The sequence below is a fragment of the Nilaparvata lugens genome, chromosome 9 (assembly GCF_014356525.2).
Source record: "Nilaparvata lugens isolate BPH chromosome 9, ASM1435652v1, whole genome shotgun sequence".
Taxonomy (NCBI): Eukaryota; Metazoa; Arthropoda; class Insecta; order Hemiptera; family Delphacidae; genus Nilaparvata; species Nilaparvata lugens.
In genome coordinates, this window is record NC_052512.1 from 7984811 (window position 1) to 8000084 (window position 15274).

General features: G+C 34.5%; 1 protein-coding gene and 1 long non-coding RNA gene across 3 annotated transcripts in view; one reads left to right on the forward strand and one right to left on the reverse strand.

Annotated features, from left to right (window-relative positions):
* The window catches only part of LOC111047665 (predicted GPI-anchored protein 58), a 77573-nt gene that overhangs the window by 19213 nt on the left and 43086 nt on the right, over window positions 1–15274 (forward strand). For both annotated transcript variants that reach the window (XM_039435458.1, XM_039435457.1), the window contains exon 3: window positions 13960–14401. In XM_039435458.1, coding sequence (XP_039291392.1) covers window positions 13960–14401 — 442 coding nt within the window. The remainder of the gene's footprint in view (window positions 1–13959; window positions 14402–15274) is intronic.
* Window positions 3425–6941, reverse strand: LOC120353024. The gene is made up of 3 exons (XR_005572146.1): window positions 6735–6941; window positions 5536–5666; window positions 3425–4412 (listed from the first exon to the last, which is right to left on the reverse strand). It is a non-coding gene; the product is annotated as an uncharacterized LOC120353024 (long non-coding RNA).

Sequence of the window (15274 nt, forward strand, 5' to 3'; positions counted from 1 at the left end):
GCGGTAAATGAAATGATTGTAGTTTTCTCACGGTAGTAGATAATTGATTGTTTGGCAAATCGGGTGATTATCAATTTTTGAAGTTATCAACAGTCATATTATCCTATGTGACAATGTATGTACGTGATGTCTCTAATAATAATAAGTTATTTAGCATAAGACGATTTATCATAATATTCTATACTATACCCATTTTCAATAGCTTAATACTCATCCATTCATAGTTGAGAATTATACATTCACATAGTTAGGAGTTAGTACATATAGATAAAATATATTCTCATTCATAAAATAATAAGAATAATGTCTAAGGCCTCATATTTTATATTCTATTCGCTTTATATTTCATATTATTTTTTTTGATATCCCTATTCTTTATTAGTTTACCTTCCATGATTAATACAATTATAATCTTATCATAGGTTTATTCAGTTCAACTGATTCCGTTTTAGTTCACTTTAATACAATTCAGTGATAGAGATTTCCTGCTAGAATACAATAATGGATAGAAAAGTTTCATAGCTACGGATTGTACATCAAGCGTGTGTCATTGCTCTCCGATGACTCGCTAGTGTTGCAGTTTCAACCATTATTATCTTTGAATCGTAGCCTATGTAGAATAGTATTGCCTACTGAATTGCTTTATATTGTGTGATGTACCAATGATTGTACAGTCCTCAAAATACAGAATAAATTTGTTCATAGGCTAGTACAAGAACTGAATAGTTTCTATCACCGCAGAAACAATACAATCTTATCTGAGGTAGATAGACAACCATTATCTAACTTACAAAGAAGGAAATAAATAAATCTGTAATTGTATGCCTTCCAAAAAATTAGTCAATGGGAAAAACCGTATATGTTTATATGCCTACAAATTGGAACAGTAAAGTTATTTTTGAAGGTTAGTTTCGAAACGAAAACATAACCCTAAAACATACCAAGGCTAGCTCATTAACAAGTAGCAAATAGAGAAGGCAGTTCAACTAAACATCGATCATAGAAATAATATATTATTAAATTTTTCATTTTTATACTTTCGTTTCTAGGCCAAATAAGCCCGAATATTATTTATTTAAACTACAAAGAAAAATATACTTGTTAAAAATATATGAACAAATTAGCTTAGCCATATATAACGTTTGAGGGTCGATATTCTAGCATATAAAAAACAATATAAACAAAAAAATAGGAAGAAATATTTATTTATTTAAACTACAAAGAAAAATATACTTGTTAAAAATATATGAACAAATTAGCTTAGCCATATATAACGTTTGAGGGTCGATATTCTAGCATATAAAAAACAATATAAACAAAAAAATAGGAAGAAATATTTATTTATTATGATGTTCGTTATTGTTATAAACATATATATTCTTATGTCTACTTTATGTTATACAAGCATGTCTATGTTCTATAATCATTAGCTGTTCATTGAAGCCAATTTAAAAGCATATCATCATAGACGAATTCTATTATTCATGTATTATTATAATTATAAAAAGCTATATGATAATTTGGAACAACTTCAAATCAGGAATTTCACCCTATTTTAAAAGCTTTAAAGTTGGACACAGTGACACCACCCATTCGGCGTATTGGTTACGTCACAGAATCGGACCAATCCCGAATTAATATGTAAATTTGGCGAGATAAAATTTGGAAGAGAAATTGAAGTGAAAATTAGAAGAGGAAGACTCGAGGCCATTTTGCAAGGATCATCGGTAGGATGCAGACCTAGTCCACGTATCTAATTGTTCAAAAGCTTTAATTTCTGTTTCATGTAACTTAATCTTCATTTTTCTGTTTTTTAAAAAAGTTGTTCCAAAGTTCCTATAGTAATTGTGATATTAAGATTTTAAATTTCATTCAAATAAACCCTGAAATTATATCAGTGAAGTCTGTTCAACATTTTTCGCCACATGGAAGGACCCAGCTGGAACGATATATTCTACGGCCGAATATATTTCGAAAAAACCAAAAAACGGAAACAAAAGTCTGCGTAAGTTATTCGAATATATAAAAGGGGATCCCCATAAATCTGCAAAAACTGTACAGCGTATAAATTCGTCCATTTGGAAAAGTCATGACTATAGTTTTAAGGGTACAAAACTTATCATAATTAATTTTTATAATATTAAATACATTTAACTATCCACGCTGTACTTAGCCAAAAGGTCTATTTTCCTTAGGCGAAACCACACCCTGAGAATAATTTCAATTATTAATTCAGGCCTATTCTATTTTCTGAATCATCATTTCATATTAACTCGTTTTTTCTTGTTGAACTAGTTCAGTTTATGACCCTTTCCAAGGGCTATTATCCATTTCATTTTGTTTAATTGAAGAGTACCGAACTTTCTATATAATATTTATAATTTAAAGATTCAAATCTGCTATCAACCAATATTTATTTTGTATCTATTGGAAATGAATTATTATTCACATAATCTGTTCATTAATTTATTCAATATTTGCTGTAACAGTTTATCTCTCAGAATATATCCATATTACCGTTTTGTTAAACTGGGTTTACTTCATTATACCTCCAAATTCGTTCTTTCTCGACTGACACACATTGGTCATTCAGGACACGTCCTGTTTTGCAATAGTCAGACAGTAGCGAGTATAGTATCTATCATTAGACTATTATCTATTCTGGTGGTAAGTGGTGGTCGTTTTTCTTATCAAGTAATAAATTCTGTCATTGGGAGTATCCCACAGAATCAAATAGTAAATCGACTCCCACCGGCCTGCTACACCGAGGTGAAGTGAATCCTGCATCATCAGCCGATCAACGTTGGAAAGAGAGGTAATAGATCGTATAGACAACGTTAGAATTAAACTCGGTACTCGAAATATTTACTATTTTGGTCCAGCACTTCGCTACATAACCAATAGTATTTATCAGAGACCTGGTTCGCATGGATTTGCCATTCTACCTGTTGTTTCATGCGGTCTAATATCTTCCCAAATTACGGCACAAGTATTGGATTCTGGATATATTGGTCATCATTTGGAGAAAAGGTTCACTCCAAAGTTACTATCTCTGTCTGATCATAGTGACAACAGGATTTATTTTCAGCAGATTCAAGTTGAACTGTATTTTATTATTAAAGTGAATTTAATTCCACCTCACTATATTATAGCCACCTACCATATTAAGTTAGAGTCTCAGGTCCCTTACTTCGGCTACCTTTGTAGACCGACAAACCCTCTGTTGAGCAAATTAACTTTTTCAATCTGTCCCATCCATATACTAGTCATTCTGCTTCGATACATCGATTTAAGTGATATCGACAATTCGATTAAACAAAGATTGATCAATCTAACCTGCAAATATCTATCAGTGAATCATAACCGCAAATATTATAATTTTTCAATTATTTCATTTAATTTAACCATTTCAACTATTAAATACTTTTTTTTTTTTACTGTACGTCCTCCCCTCTCTACGGAGCAAAATAGGTTGCAATAGTCGTCAACCCAAGGTAAGACCCACTATACGAAGGAATCGTATTCTTGGCTGAACAATTATAACCCTAATTTATTATCATATAGTTCAAATTATACATTTCCGTGTCCCCCCTTTGGAGTAAGATCATGACACATGACGCCCCTCCAGAGACTGGGATTTGACACATGGCGCCCAACGTGGGGCCTCTGATGAGAACCCTAGGCATGTACAGCTACACTATTAGATTACATAATTATTTCACTAGTACCCAGAAATTTTTTCAAACTTTGGATCAATCCCAACTTGTCAAACTTAGCCTGAATATTCATCATAACAATCCTAATCAAACTAGAGGGACACAGAACCCCAATTATTGATAAGCCGTGCCCTGCATGATCAATGTGGGTAAAAGATTTGTCAACTAGTGATGAATTTTTAGGGGAGAGAAAGAACGAACTTGAGATTGAACAGATCAATTTTGTATGTGGACTGAACCACACGAAAATTATAAAACAAGAAGGTTTCGTATCCTACCTCACAGGCAATTGCTATATGTTAGTATTATATGTCATATTTTTATTGTTAATTTTTAATGTTTATATGTTTACCTCGAACAATTGAAGGTCAACGTGCACTGAATTATCCTCTAGTCATCTCGTGGCACTAATCACTGTGATAAATATTTGTTGTTCACTTATCTCATCACTTATCTAATTTTACGCGAATCAGCATCGATTCACTTGTCTGCTCACATACTACTGAACTGCTTCTTAAATTCCATACTATTATCCGCGGATTTATTGGTTCACGATGGACAACACCAATCCAGACTCGTCTGTTTCCCATCCGGACGCACATCATTCGGAGCCAGTCACCAGCATTGCTGCAATCCCCGATGCGTCAACCCCGCCGACCACCTCGTCTCCACATACCATATCGTCTCCGCCCATACCTAAAACAGAAGAAACATTAGTACGGGAGGACACCCATAGACCTGCGATGACGGCACAAGAATTCGCCATTCACAGGAGAATCACGGAGAGGCTGTCTCGGATGATAGCACAGATGGACAAGGACAGCGAAGAGAGAGCCAGGGACCGAGAAGAAAGGGAACGTAAGTGGCAGGAAGAGATGGACAAGGACAGAGAAGAAAGGAAAAGGTACAGAGAAGAACAACGAGAATGGTTCAAGCAAAAAATGGCCCAATTAGAGAACCCGACTACAACCACTACGGAAGAGGCTGAAGCTAGATGTGCAATAATAGCAACAGAGATTGCTGACATGCTTGGTCTGGAAAAGTCAGAACATACTGGAGCAATTAAAGATGTGATCGTGAAATCGGACCAATTCTCTAACAAACTCAGTGCCAGAATGGAAGAGACGTCCCAGATCACGGCGCCAGCAAATAAATACAGCACAAGCATGGAGGATAAACCTACCCAGCATGTCTATGTTGAAGCCGACCCGTATCTCGCCGAAAACTGAGAAGAGCCGGAGGACGCCATCCATCAATCCGAGGGACAGCCCAGACCGTCGACGGCTAACAACAATTCAAACCAACAACATCGAAGGGAGAACATAATAAACACCGACCCGGAACAGGACCGCAAACCGGAGAACATAGAGAAAAAGTCTAGTCCCGAGGATAGTGTAGCCATGGACGTAGACCAACCCATGAAAATTGAGGAGGAGCAGAAGCCCCTAGATATGGATATAGATCTTCCCAAAACTGATGGTATTAAGCCACAGGTTGCGTCCTTCAAGGAAGATGTTGTAGTGAAGCCTCCTGAGGACGTCGTTTGTAAAAATGAGGATGTTGATAGTGAGATTAGGAGAGGTGTGAGGAAAGAGGAGGAGACTGCTAGAAGCAACTATGAGGAAGAAGTGAGAAGAGAAGAGGATAGGAGCAACTTCAGTGAAGATGTTAGGAAAATAGAGGAGAATAACCTGACTAACAACGACCAATCCTTCCAAACCTGTCTACCCCTCGAGATCATCAGCACCAGAACGGAAGAGACGTCCCAGATCATGGCGCCAACAAACAGATACAGTATAAGCATGGAGGATCAACCTACCCAGCATGTCCATGTTGGAGCCGATCCGTATCCCGCCGAACACAGAGAGGAGCCGGAGGACGCCATCCACCAGTCTGAGGGACAGCCCGAACCGTCAATGGCCGGCATCACCAATCCACCAAAGACACCTCCTGTAACTGATAAAACCGGCAAACATCATAACCTGTCACATTATCACAATAACAGGAGACGAAGAAAATATCACAGAAAATCAAGACAACAATTAAGCAGGAAGCAAGTTCAAAAAATAAGAACAGTATTTAGAAGGATTCACCAACACCACCATCAAGTCAAATTAAAGTCAATCACTCTTCATCCAATCATCACTCAGAAAAGAAGCAGGAAATCAGTTTTAAAGAAACAACAAACATTCCGGAGATTCTACAGCCCTCCCCATCATATGAAATCAAAATCAAGTACAGTCCGCACCCACATGGAGGATAGAAAAACCCTATTCGGAAAAATCAACAATCTCCGCAAACATGTTAAGTTTAAAAACACCAAACTTCATGTTACCAATCAGAAAGGAGGAACTATGTTTGCAAAAACCCACAACCACTACCGGCATGTGCGGTGGAAGCCAACTAAATTAACAACAATTCAAGGAAAACGGCTTATTACGAAAAGGATCCATCTCCATCGCCGCCATACCAGATTTAAACAATTGATAAATAGCAGGACGGTCAAAAATCAACAAAGACTCTCACTCCAATTAGTATGAAAAATACCGAATGAGGGACAGCAGAATGGGAATTTAATTCAACTCCATTAAATAATAATAGCCAAGCTTCATATGTCAATGATATTATACACACTGGATTTCATCTTAGCGGTTGTGATTGTCTCCAACAACAACAACATAGCACCTAACCTATTTCATGTAACCAATACAATCATTGTCGAAGTTATAAATATATTCAATAAATACTTAAAGCATCACGGCCGAACTGAAAGCATCATATAAATTCACCAGTTTATTCATTATGCAAACGAAATTAAATTATCAATTTTAGATCGTCAACAAAGATCCAGTTTGCAGTATCAGCCTAACTAACCTAAGAAAAGGGTACAACAGCTACGAAAGTAAACAAACGCAACGAAAGGATGAATAAACATTAGCGGTTAGCGAGATAAGCAGGCATCGGTCTAACAAATGATGATAAAGAAAGTAAACAATTTTTTATGCCTGTAATACTCACCGTGTAAATATTATGATAGCTTGTCCACAACGAGGCGAGGTCGCGTTCCCACTCAAACCCAAACAAACTTCCATGGGCATCTTGTTACAGACCTGGAAAAGGAAATTATTATTAAAAATAAGGCCAGATAAATTTGTCCAACTAAAAATCTGTGCACAAATTGCGTACATATTATTAAATGTAATATTGAGAATATTAAATTAAGCATTTGGCCTGAACACACAGGAAATTGTTTCGAGATTGTGAAAATCGATAGCCAGCTGTAAGCAAAAGAACGCATCAAACCAAAGTACCAACTTCACCAATATAAAAAAAAAAAAAATAGTAAAATTGTTCGAGGTAATATTGTATTTATAAATGTATATCATGTAAAAAACCAATGAGAAAGACCAAAAATAACTTTATGTTTATTGTAATATATCTATTTTATGTTGTTGCATGAAAAAAAAAACTAGATATCGACCCATAACCTCAACGATATGAAGTAATAGATCAAAATTATGAAAAGAATCGATTCGTCTAGTCTGTACCAAATTTAAGCATATAATACCTACTGATTAATATAAAGTTAGCCAAATTTAAATGTTATAAACGTTCTATGTCTATTTTGTGTAAGGGTCATCCAGGACAGGCGGTATCTAATGAAAACATCAACTCAGTACACATGATTGCTCGAAGGAAGAGTAGCCGGAAGTTGGCTACCCGATGTCGACTAACTGTTGGAGTCACATCTATGTTTTAAACATTGCATTGCATGGCGAAATGCCAAAAATCTATACTTTGAGGTAAATGTATCACAGTATCATTCACACTCACCTTTGTAAAGGGATCAACCTGAAAAAATCAGCTTGACTCTATATAATTCATAGGAGACTAGAGGGACAGACCTCACTCCTAAAGGTTACTACCAATGGCCTGCGTGCCATTAAGGGGTACCTTATCACCTTAAGATGCACCGGATGAGTCTGCGCACCATCTAGGGCACTTTGAACCCGTTTTGTGTTCGATGAACCAAAAATTTGCTCAGTTAATTGAGACCAGCTACGTAAGATAGCAAATACTGAGTCAATCATTTGGTACTTGAGTAAATCGAGCCTGCGCGCTCATAGATCCTGTTCCTGTATCATAAACCCACAGACTCGATTTAGAGGGACTTTTTTGTGATGTACCAATGATTGTACAGTCCTCAAAATACAGAATAAATTTGTTCATAGGCTAGTACAACAACTGAATAGTTTCTATCACCGCAGAAACAATACAATCTTATCTGAGGTAGATAGACGACCATTATCTAACTTACAAAGAAGGAAATAAATAAATCTGTAATTGTATGCCTTCCAAAAAATTAGTCAATGGAAAAAACCGTATATGTTCATATGCCTACGGATTGGAACAGTAAAGTTATTTTTGAAGGTTAGTTTCGAAATGAAAACATAACCCTAAAACAAACCAAGGCTAGCTCATTAACAAGTAGCAAATAGAGAAGGCAGTTCAACTAAACATCGATCATAGAAATAATATATTATTAAATTTTTCATTTTTATACTTTCGTTTCTAGGCCAAATAAGCCCGAATATAATTATTTAAACTACAAAGAAAAATATACTTGTTAAAAATATATGAACAAATTAGCTTAGCCATATATAACGTTTGAGGGTCGATATTCTAGCGTATAAAAACAATATAAACAAAAAAATAGGAAGAAATATTTATTTATTATGATGTTCGTTATTGTTATAAACATATATATTCTTATGTCTACTTTATGTTATACAAGCATGTCTATGTTCTATAATCATTAGCTGTTCATTGAAGCCAATTTAAAAGCATATCATCATAGACGAATTCTATTTTTTATGTATTATTATAATTATAAAAAACTATATGATAATTTGGAACAACTTCAAATCAGGAATTTCACCCTATTTTAAAAGCTTTAAAGTTGGACACAGTGACACCACCCATTCGGCGTATTGGTTACGTCACAGAATCGGACCAATCCCTAATTAATATGTAAATTTGGCGAGATGAAATTTGGAAGAGAAATTGAAGTGAAAATTAGAAGAGGAAGACTCGAGGCCATTTTGCAAGGATCATCGGTAGGATGCAGACCTAGTCCACATATCTAATTGTTCAAAAGCTTGAATTTCTGTTTCATGTAACTTAATCTTCATTTTTCTGTTTTTTAAAAAAGTTGTTCCAAAGTTCCTATAATAATTGTGATATTAAGATTTTAAATTTCATTCAAATAAACCCTGAAATTATATCAGTGAAGTCTGTTCAACATTTTTCGCCACGTGGAAGGACCCAGCCGGAACGATATATTCTACAGCCGAATATATTTCGAAAAAACCAAAAAACGGAAACAAAAGTCTGCGTAAGTTATTCGAATATATAAAAGGGGATCCCCATAAATCTGCGAAAACTGTACAGCGTATAAATTCGTCCATTTGGAAAAGTCATGACTATAGTTTCAAGGGTACAAAACTTATCATAATTAATTTTTATAATATTAAATACATTTAACTATTCACGCTGTACTTAGCCAAAAGGTCTATTTTCCTTAGGCGAAACCACACCCTGAGAATAATTTTAATTATTAATTTAGGCTATTCTATTTTCTGAATCACCATTTCATATTAACTCGTTTTTTCTTGTTGAACTAGTTCAGTTTATGACCCTTTCCAAGGGCTATTATCCATTTCATTTTGTTTAATTGAAGAGTACCGAACTTTCTATATAATATTTATAATTTAAAGATTCAAATCTGCTATCAACCAATATTTATTTTGTATCTATTGAAAATTATTATTCACATAATCTGTTCATTAATTTATTCAATATTTGCTGTAACAGTTTATCTCTCAGAATATATCCATATTACCGTTTTGTTAAACTGGGTTTACTTCATTATACCTCCAAATTCGTTCTTTCTCGACTGACACACATTGGTCATTCAGGACACGTCCTGTTTTGCAATAGTCAGACAGTAGCGAGTATAGTATCTATCATTAGACTATTATCTATTCTGGTGGTAAGTGGTGGTCGTTTTTCTTATCAAGTAATAAATTCTGTCATTGGGAGTATCCCACAGAATCAAATAGTAAATCGACTCCCACCGGCCTGCTACACCGAGGTGAAGTGAATCCTGCATCATCAGCCGATCAACGTTGAAAAGAGAGGTAATAGATCGTATAGACAACGTTAGAATTAAGCAAAATAGGTTGCAATAGTCGTCAACCCAAGGTAAGACCCACTATATGAAGGAATCGTATTCTTGGCTAAACAATTATAACCCTAATTTATCATCATATAGTTCAAATTATACATTCCCGTGTCCCCCCTTTGGAGTAAGATCATGACACATGACGCCCCTCCAGAGACTGGGATTTGACAATTGTTAAAAATATGTTGCACTTTCAACTCTATAGTAATGATAGTTAGATTTCAATACATTCAGCAGAGTGAAAAAGTTTCATCCTTAACTATTATAATCAACGTACTTCATATTTTACAACAGCAGAGTAACATAGAACCAATTAAAACTATGATGTCTTTTAAACGTTTTCCCTTGTTAGAGTTTGCCAAGAAAATAACCAGGGACTCAATAAAGTGATTGAAGTATTCAAGATTATTATATTCGGTCCGTCTTTAGTGCCTACTTAAAAAGTGGACATGCCCATATTGTTTTGTCCTGACTCTTGCCACAGTTTTAAAGACTCTTGCCACAAATCTCTATTAGTTATACATTTTGCTGAATTTCGGAATGATTAAAGAGATTTCTTTTGAAGAGGGCCCGCTTCAAATTGGATCCTACTATCAATCCAGAAATTCGACTCTCAAAATCATACAGAATGCCTCTATGGTAACATATCCTGATTAGATTTCTTTTTGCGTGTTTCACACCGTAAGGAGGGGGAGTGTGCCGAGCACTCTTTTTAATTCAGGCCTTTTCCCAAGTTATAATAGTAAATTTAATATGCAATAGACTAGAGCCATTATTGTAAGTGAGTTAGCGAAATAAATTATTTTCTCTCTCTATTATGAACGGCCATGACTTCGAGTTTCCCATGATAGATATTTAAAAATTGTGGCTCCGAGTCGTCGAGGAATGTAGATTATGGAATTATCTCTAAAACTTAGCCTTCCTGTCGCGACATAGAGTGCAATAAGTTGGAAAACAGCAAGCATTGAAATTATAACAAACTACCGATTTTGCAGTTACTATTTGGTCAAAAGGCTCTAGAAGCCACGCGACGATTGGTCAAATTGATTCCCTTCGCCCAATAAGAGACCTGTTTCTGAATACAGTAGTGGGGTTTCCTCAGTCGAGAGACCAGATTACGTTTCGGAGGACACTTTGCTAGGAGCACTATGAGAGTAAAGATGTAGTCATTATGTTTCGCCCTTTTTGGGCAAGTTTATAAGTTTATATGATTAGTTAATGTGGGAGCTAGTTTTATTTTTATTAAAGTTTAAATCTTCTAGTAGTGCCATGTCCTGAAAGGTTTAATTGTGTTTCTTCTTCATGTATGAATAATTGTTTCTTCAAATAACCGCTAATTTACGTAAAATAAGGTTAAAATATAATTTAGGGAATTTAATTAATTGAAACTTCAATCAAAGAGTATTTTATCAACAAAGCCTGTTATTGTTCAAGTTGATAATATTGATTGAGAATAGTCTTTTTGAGTTTATTAGTGATGGAAGATAATTATAATTATTTTTTCTGAAGAAGTACGTACAGTAAGTAGAATAGAAAGTTTTCAGTTACGTTACATTTGAGTTATTGTTTCTGGAGATATATTATCGTAGAGTATTGCTGAAAGTCAGGAAGATAGCCTTTAAATTGGAATGAAATTTTTAAGATTATGTTCATATGAGTTTATGACATTTTATAATAATTTATATTTTTCAGACTCTGTTTTCTTATGTCATTAAGGCTTTCGAATGATTTAGTAAATTTTTTATGATAGAAATCTTAATAGACGAGGAGAAAGTTTTTCTTTTCCATGAAATTAATATTGATGAATGTTCAAATTTTAATACAATTTAAATTATTTTCTATGTGTCTACTAATTTTATTTAATTAAAGGTAAAAACTATCTACAAGATGAATCTTATAGGGCAAACATTATTTTTACCTTAAAGTGAAATTTTCAATATTTTTTTCTTTTATTGTGTTATAAAGTGTCTTGTTTTGTTTTGTGATAAATTCATAATTCTAGTTGATACTCGTTTTTGGACTTGTATTTGTAGGTAAATCAAATCATAAACTCTGGACTGTTCATTTTAAATAAAGGTTCTGAGCAGTTTTGGGCGAATGCCCGTTGTTTACACTTGGATTGTATCCTATAGTTCATAAATAATAAATAAAATAAATGTTGGCTAGCGCACAAGTTTCCAACAATACTAGCCGAGCTACTATATGAAAAATTATATTTGATTTCGCAAACCAAACGAAAAATATCATATAAGTTAGCATCATTTCAATCTGAATTATTCCTTTTCTAAGAGTATTATATCAATTTATATGAAAGTTAACATCATAATTAATGAAGTATTCATTTTCTAAAAGCATTATATTAATTTATTACGGGTGTTTTCATAAATGTTGCATTGTATATTAATGACACTCTGGCAAGTAAATTCGTTTTAATTCAATCTTAAATTTTGAGAATGAAATCAGAACGTCAAGATAAAATCTAAATTAAATAACAGAATAAACTCCTGTTTTAGCTTTTGATGAATTGTAGGAAGAGTTAGAAATTAATGCTGTAATACATTTATTTACAGCGGTTCATGTGTGTCCCCAAACCAACTTCTTGTACTACCACCCCTTTGGTTCCGCAACTTTATGTAACATCGCTTCAAGACACCCGTTCAGACGACAGGTCTAGGGACGTAAGAGGACGTCACCGCCAAAAACAAGGTACTGTAACCCCGACGATAAAGCAACGTACAGACCAACGAAAGTGCAGTGTAGTGAAACAAAGGTTCATTCGAGAATGTCAATCAAAAGTGGGGATTCAAAATTATTATGAAATGGGTTATATGGGTTACTATCGACGAAACTTGGGTTCAACGGGCTTTTCTTTCTTGAGTAATTTCATGTTGAAATTAACTTGTTATTTGATGACTGATATTGTTTGGTTTTGTGACGTATTGCTATCTAAACGGGGATAGTAATGCGCCCCCGAATCAGATGAAGAATGTCAACAAGGTAACATGAAATTGTTGTTTCTGTTGTTCGATTTTAGTTGCCAATGTTTATTGAAGCTGTTTGTATTTTTCAATTATTTCAAATTGTAGTGTTATTCTATAGTATAAACCTATTAAATCAGGCATGGCAAGATTAATTGAAGTTTTCTTGACTCTAGCCCGTTCACCTGCATGAATTAGGTATAGACTCAGGTATTTTCTAGATGTGTCGGCCTATTTCTAAATTCTAAATTTTATTCAAAATTATCTTCTTTATCACCTTTAAAAAGGTCAGGCACAAAACATTTTAATGAAACTTGTGATTATATTCAACCGTTCATTTGGTATTTTTTATTTCAATCCCAATCCTGAGTTACCATTTGCTGTACATGCCAATTTGCTTTCATTCAATACATATTATGTAAGCACATTGGATCTTTCCTCCTTTCAAATTTATATGTGGATTTTGTTAGTCTCTGATTACTCTACTAAATTTCATAACCTACAAACTCACCCCTTTATACAGTCCACTCTTTTGCTTAGACAAATATTTGATGATATTAAATGATATTTTATGATATTATTCACTTATTGGGATAGGAATAATTCATTTCGTTCTTAGTGCGCCTCTAGATGACCAACTGAACAAACCTGCTAAATTCAAATGTATTTGGTTCAGTAGATTTTTAGTTCTATTGATTATTAATGATCACAAATGAATGAGTGAGTGAGTGAATGAATCAGTGCCATTTGGCTTCTATAAACATAGATAGAAGATACTGTGTACAATAATTTATTGTGTTCAATTTATAGAAACATGATGGATGTCATGAGAGATGAGACACAGCACTTCCAGGCGGCAACAATTCAATAATTAAATCACTGTACAGTATTTTAAATCTATCACTTCAATAATTGTTTTCACTCTATCACACTCTTGTGTTTAATCCAAAGAAATGTTTTTTTTGTTAAATTGTATTTGTTCATGACTAAATGAATTGAATTGAACTTGTCTGAATTGCAGGGTATTGAAGGAGAGAATTGGGATGAGAAGTGGTACGAAGATTATTATCCAGCCCCACCTCAGTCTCCTGGAGCTGGGAACCCAGCTCCGCTACCTGCACGGCATCCATCACCACCACAACCTGCACAGCAAACTGCACGGCAATCATCACCACCACAACCTGCACAGCAAACTGCACGGCAATCATCACCACCACAACCTGCACAGCAAACTATGCGGCAAGCAGAACTAGCACCGCAACAAGCATTGCAACAAGTACCGCAACAAGCATGGCAACGAGCATCGCAACAAGCATGGCTTCCAGCACCGCCCATGCACCTAACCTCAGACCAACATAAGAATAAAAGACCAGCATCACCATCAGGCCCATCGTCTGCGCCGAAACGACAAAATACAGGAGTGTCGTCATCCAGTACTTCCTCTCCTGTCAATACAATTGCTGGTGAGTAGAATTATAAAGTAAAAATACCTTGCTTATTTGTCTCTGGTGGGATGAAATTGGATGTACGTCATCAGTTCAGTACATAATGGATAAAAATGAAGTCTTAATTTTTCCAAAACATACAAAATTATCAATGCTTCACATATTTGAAAATCAATACTATTTAAAACTTAATCAAAAAATGTGATGATCAAATTTGTCAACAGTCTTTTTAGTATGAGCTTTATTCATAGTCCAGTCACTATATACTTTGGTGCTTGTAATTTATATTGTAGTTCTGATTTTTCAATATATTTTTTGGATAATAATAATAATAAATTTACTAGCCAAAAAACAGGATGTCACAATTTGACATATAGGCCAGTCAATATAACAGTAAAACACTTAGTCAATACAAATACTGTCAATAAAAAACAATACAAAGTCACATTTACAATAAAAACATGTATGTTATATTAATCCTATTCATATAACAGTAATATGAATAAATTCTAAACATTGAAATCTTCTACATTCATTTTCATGTCGATAAACTCTTCAACTGAGTAAAAGGGGGTTTTTCAAGAGAAATATTTCTAAAATCTTTTTGAACCTCCTGTGGTTAAGTTGCCTCACCTCAATAGGAAGCCTATTCATCAATTTAATTGCAACATTCGAGGGACTTTGATCAGTTTTATGCAGTCTGCTTCGTGTTACATTGAGCGTCTGATTGGATCTTGTATTATAAGAATGAATTGCATTTCTCAACTCCATTTTCTCTGGATTTGCTTTCAGGAATAGTAAGCATTGATATATATATATGATGAATATAGAGTTAGAATTCGAAGACCTCTATAAATATCTCTACAATGTTCCCGACTCCGCGCCCTGGCG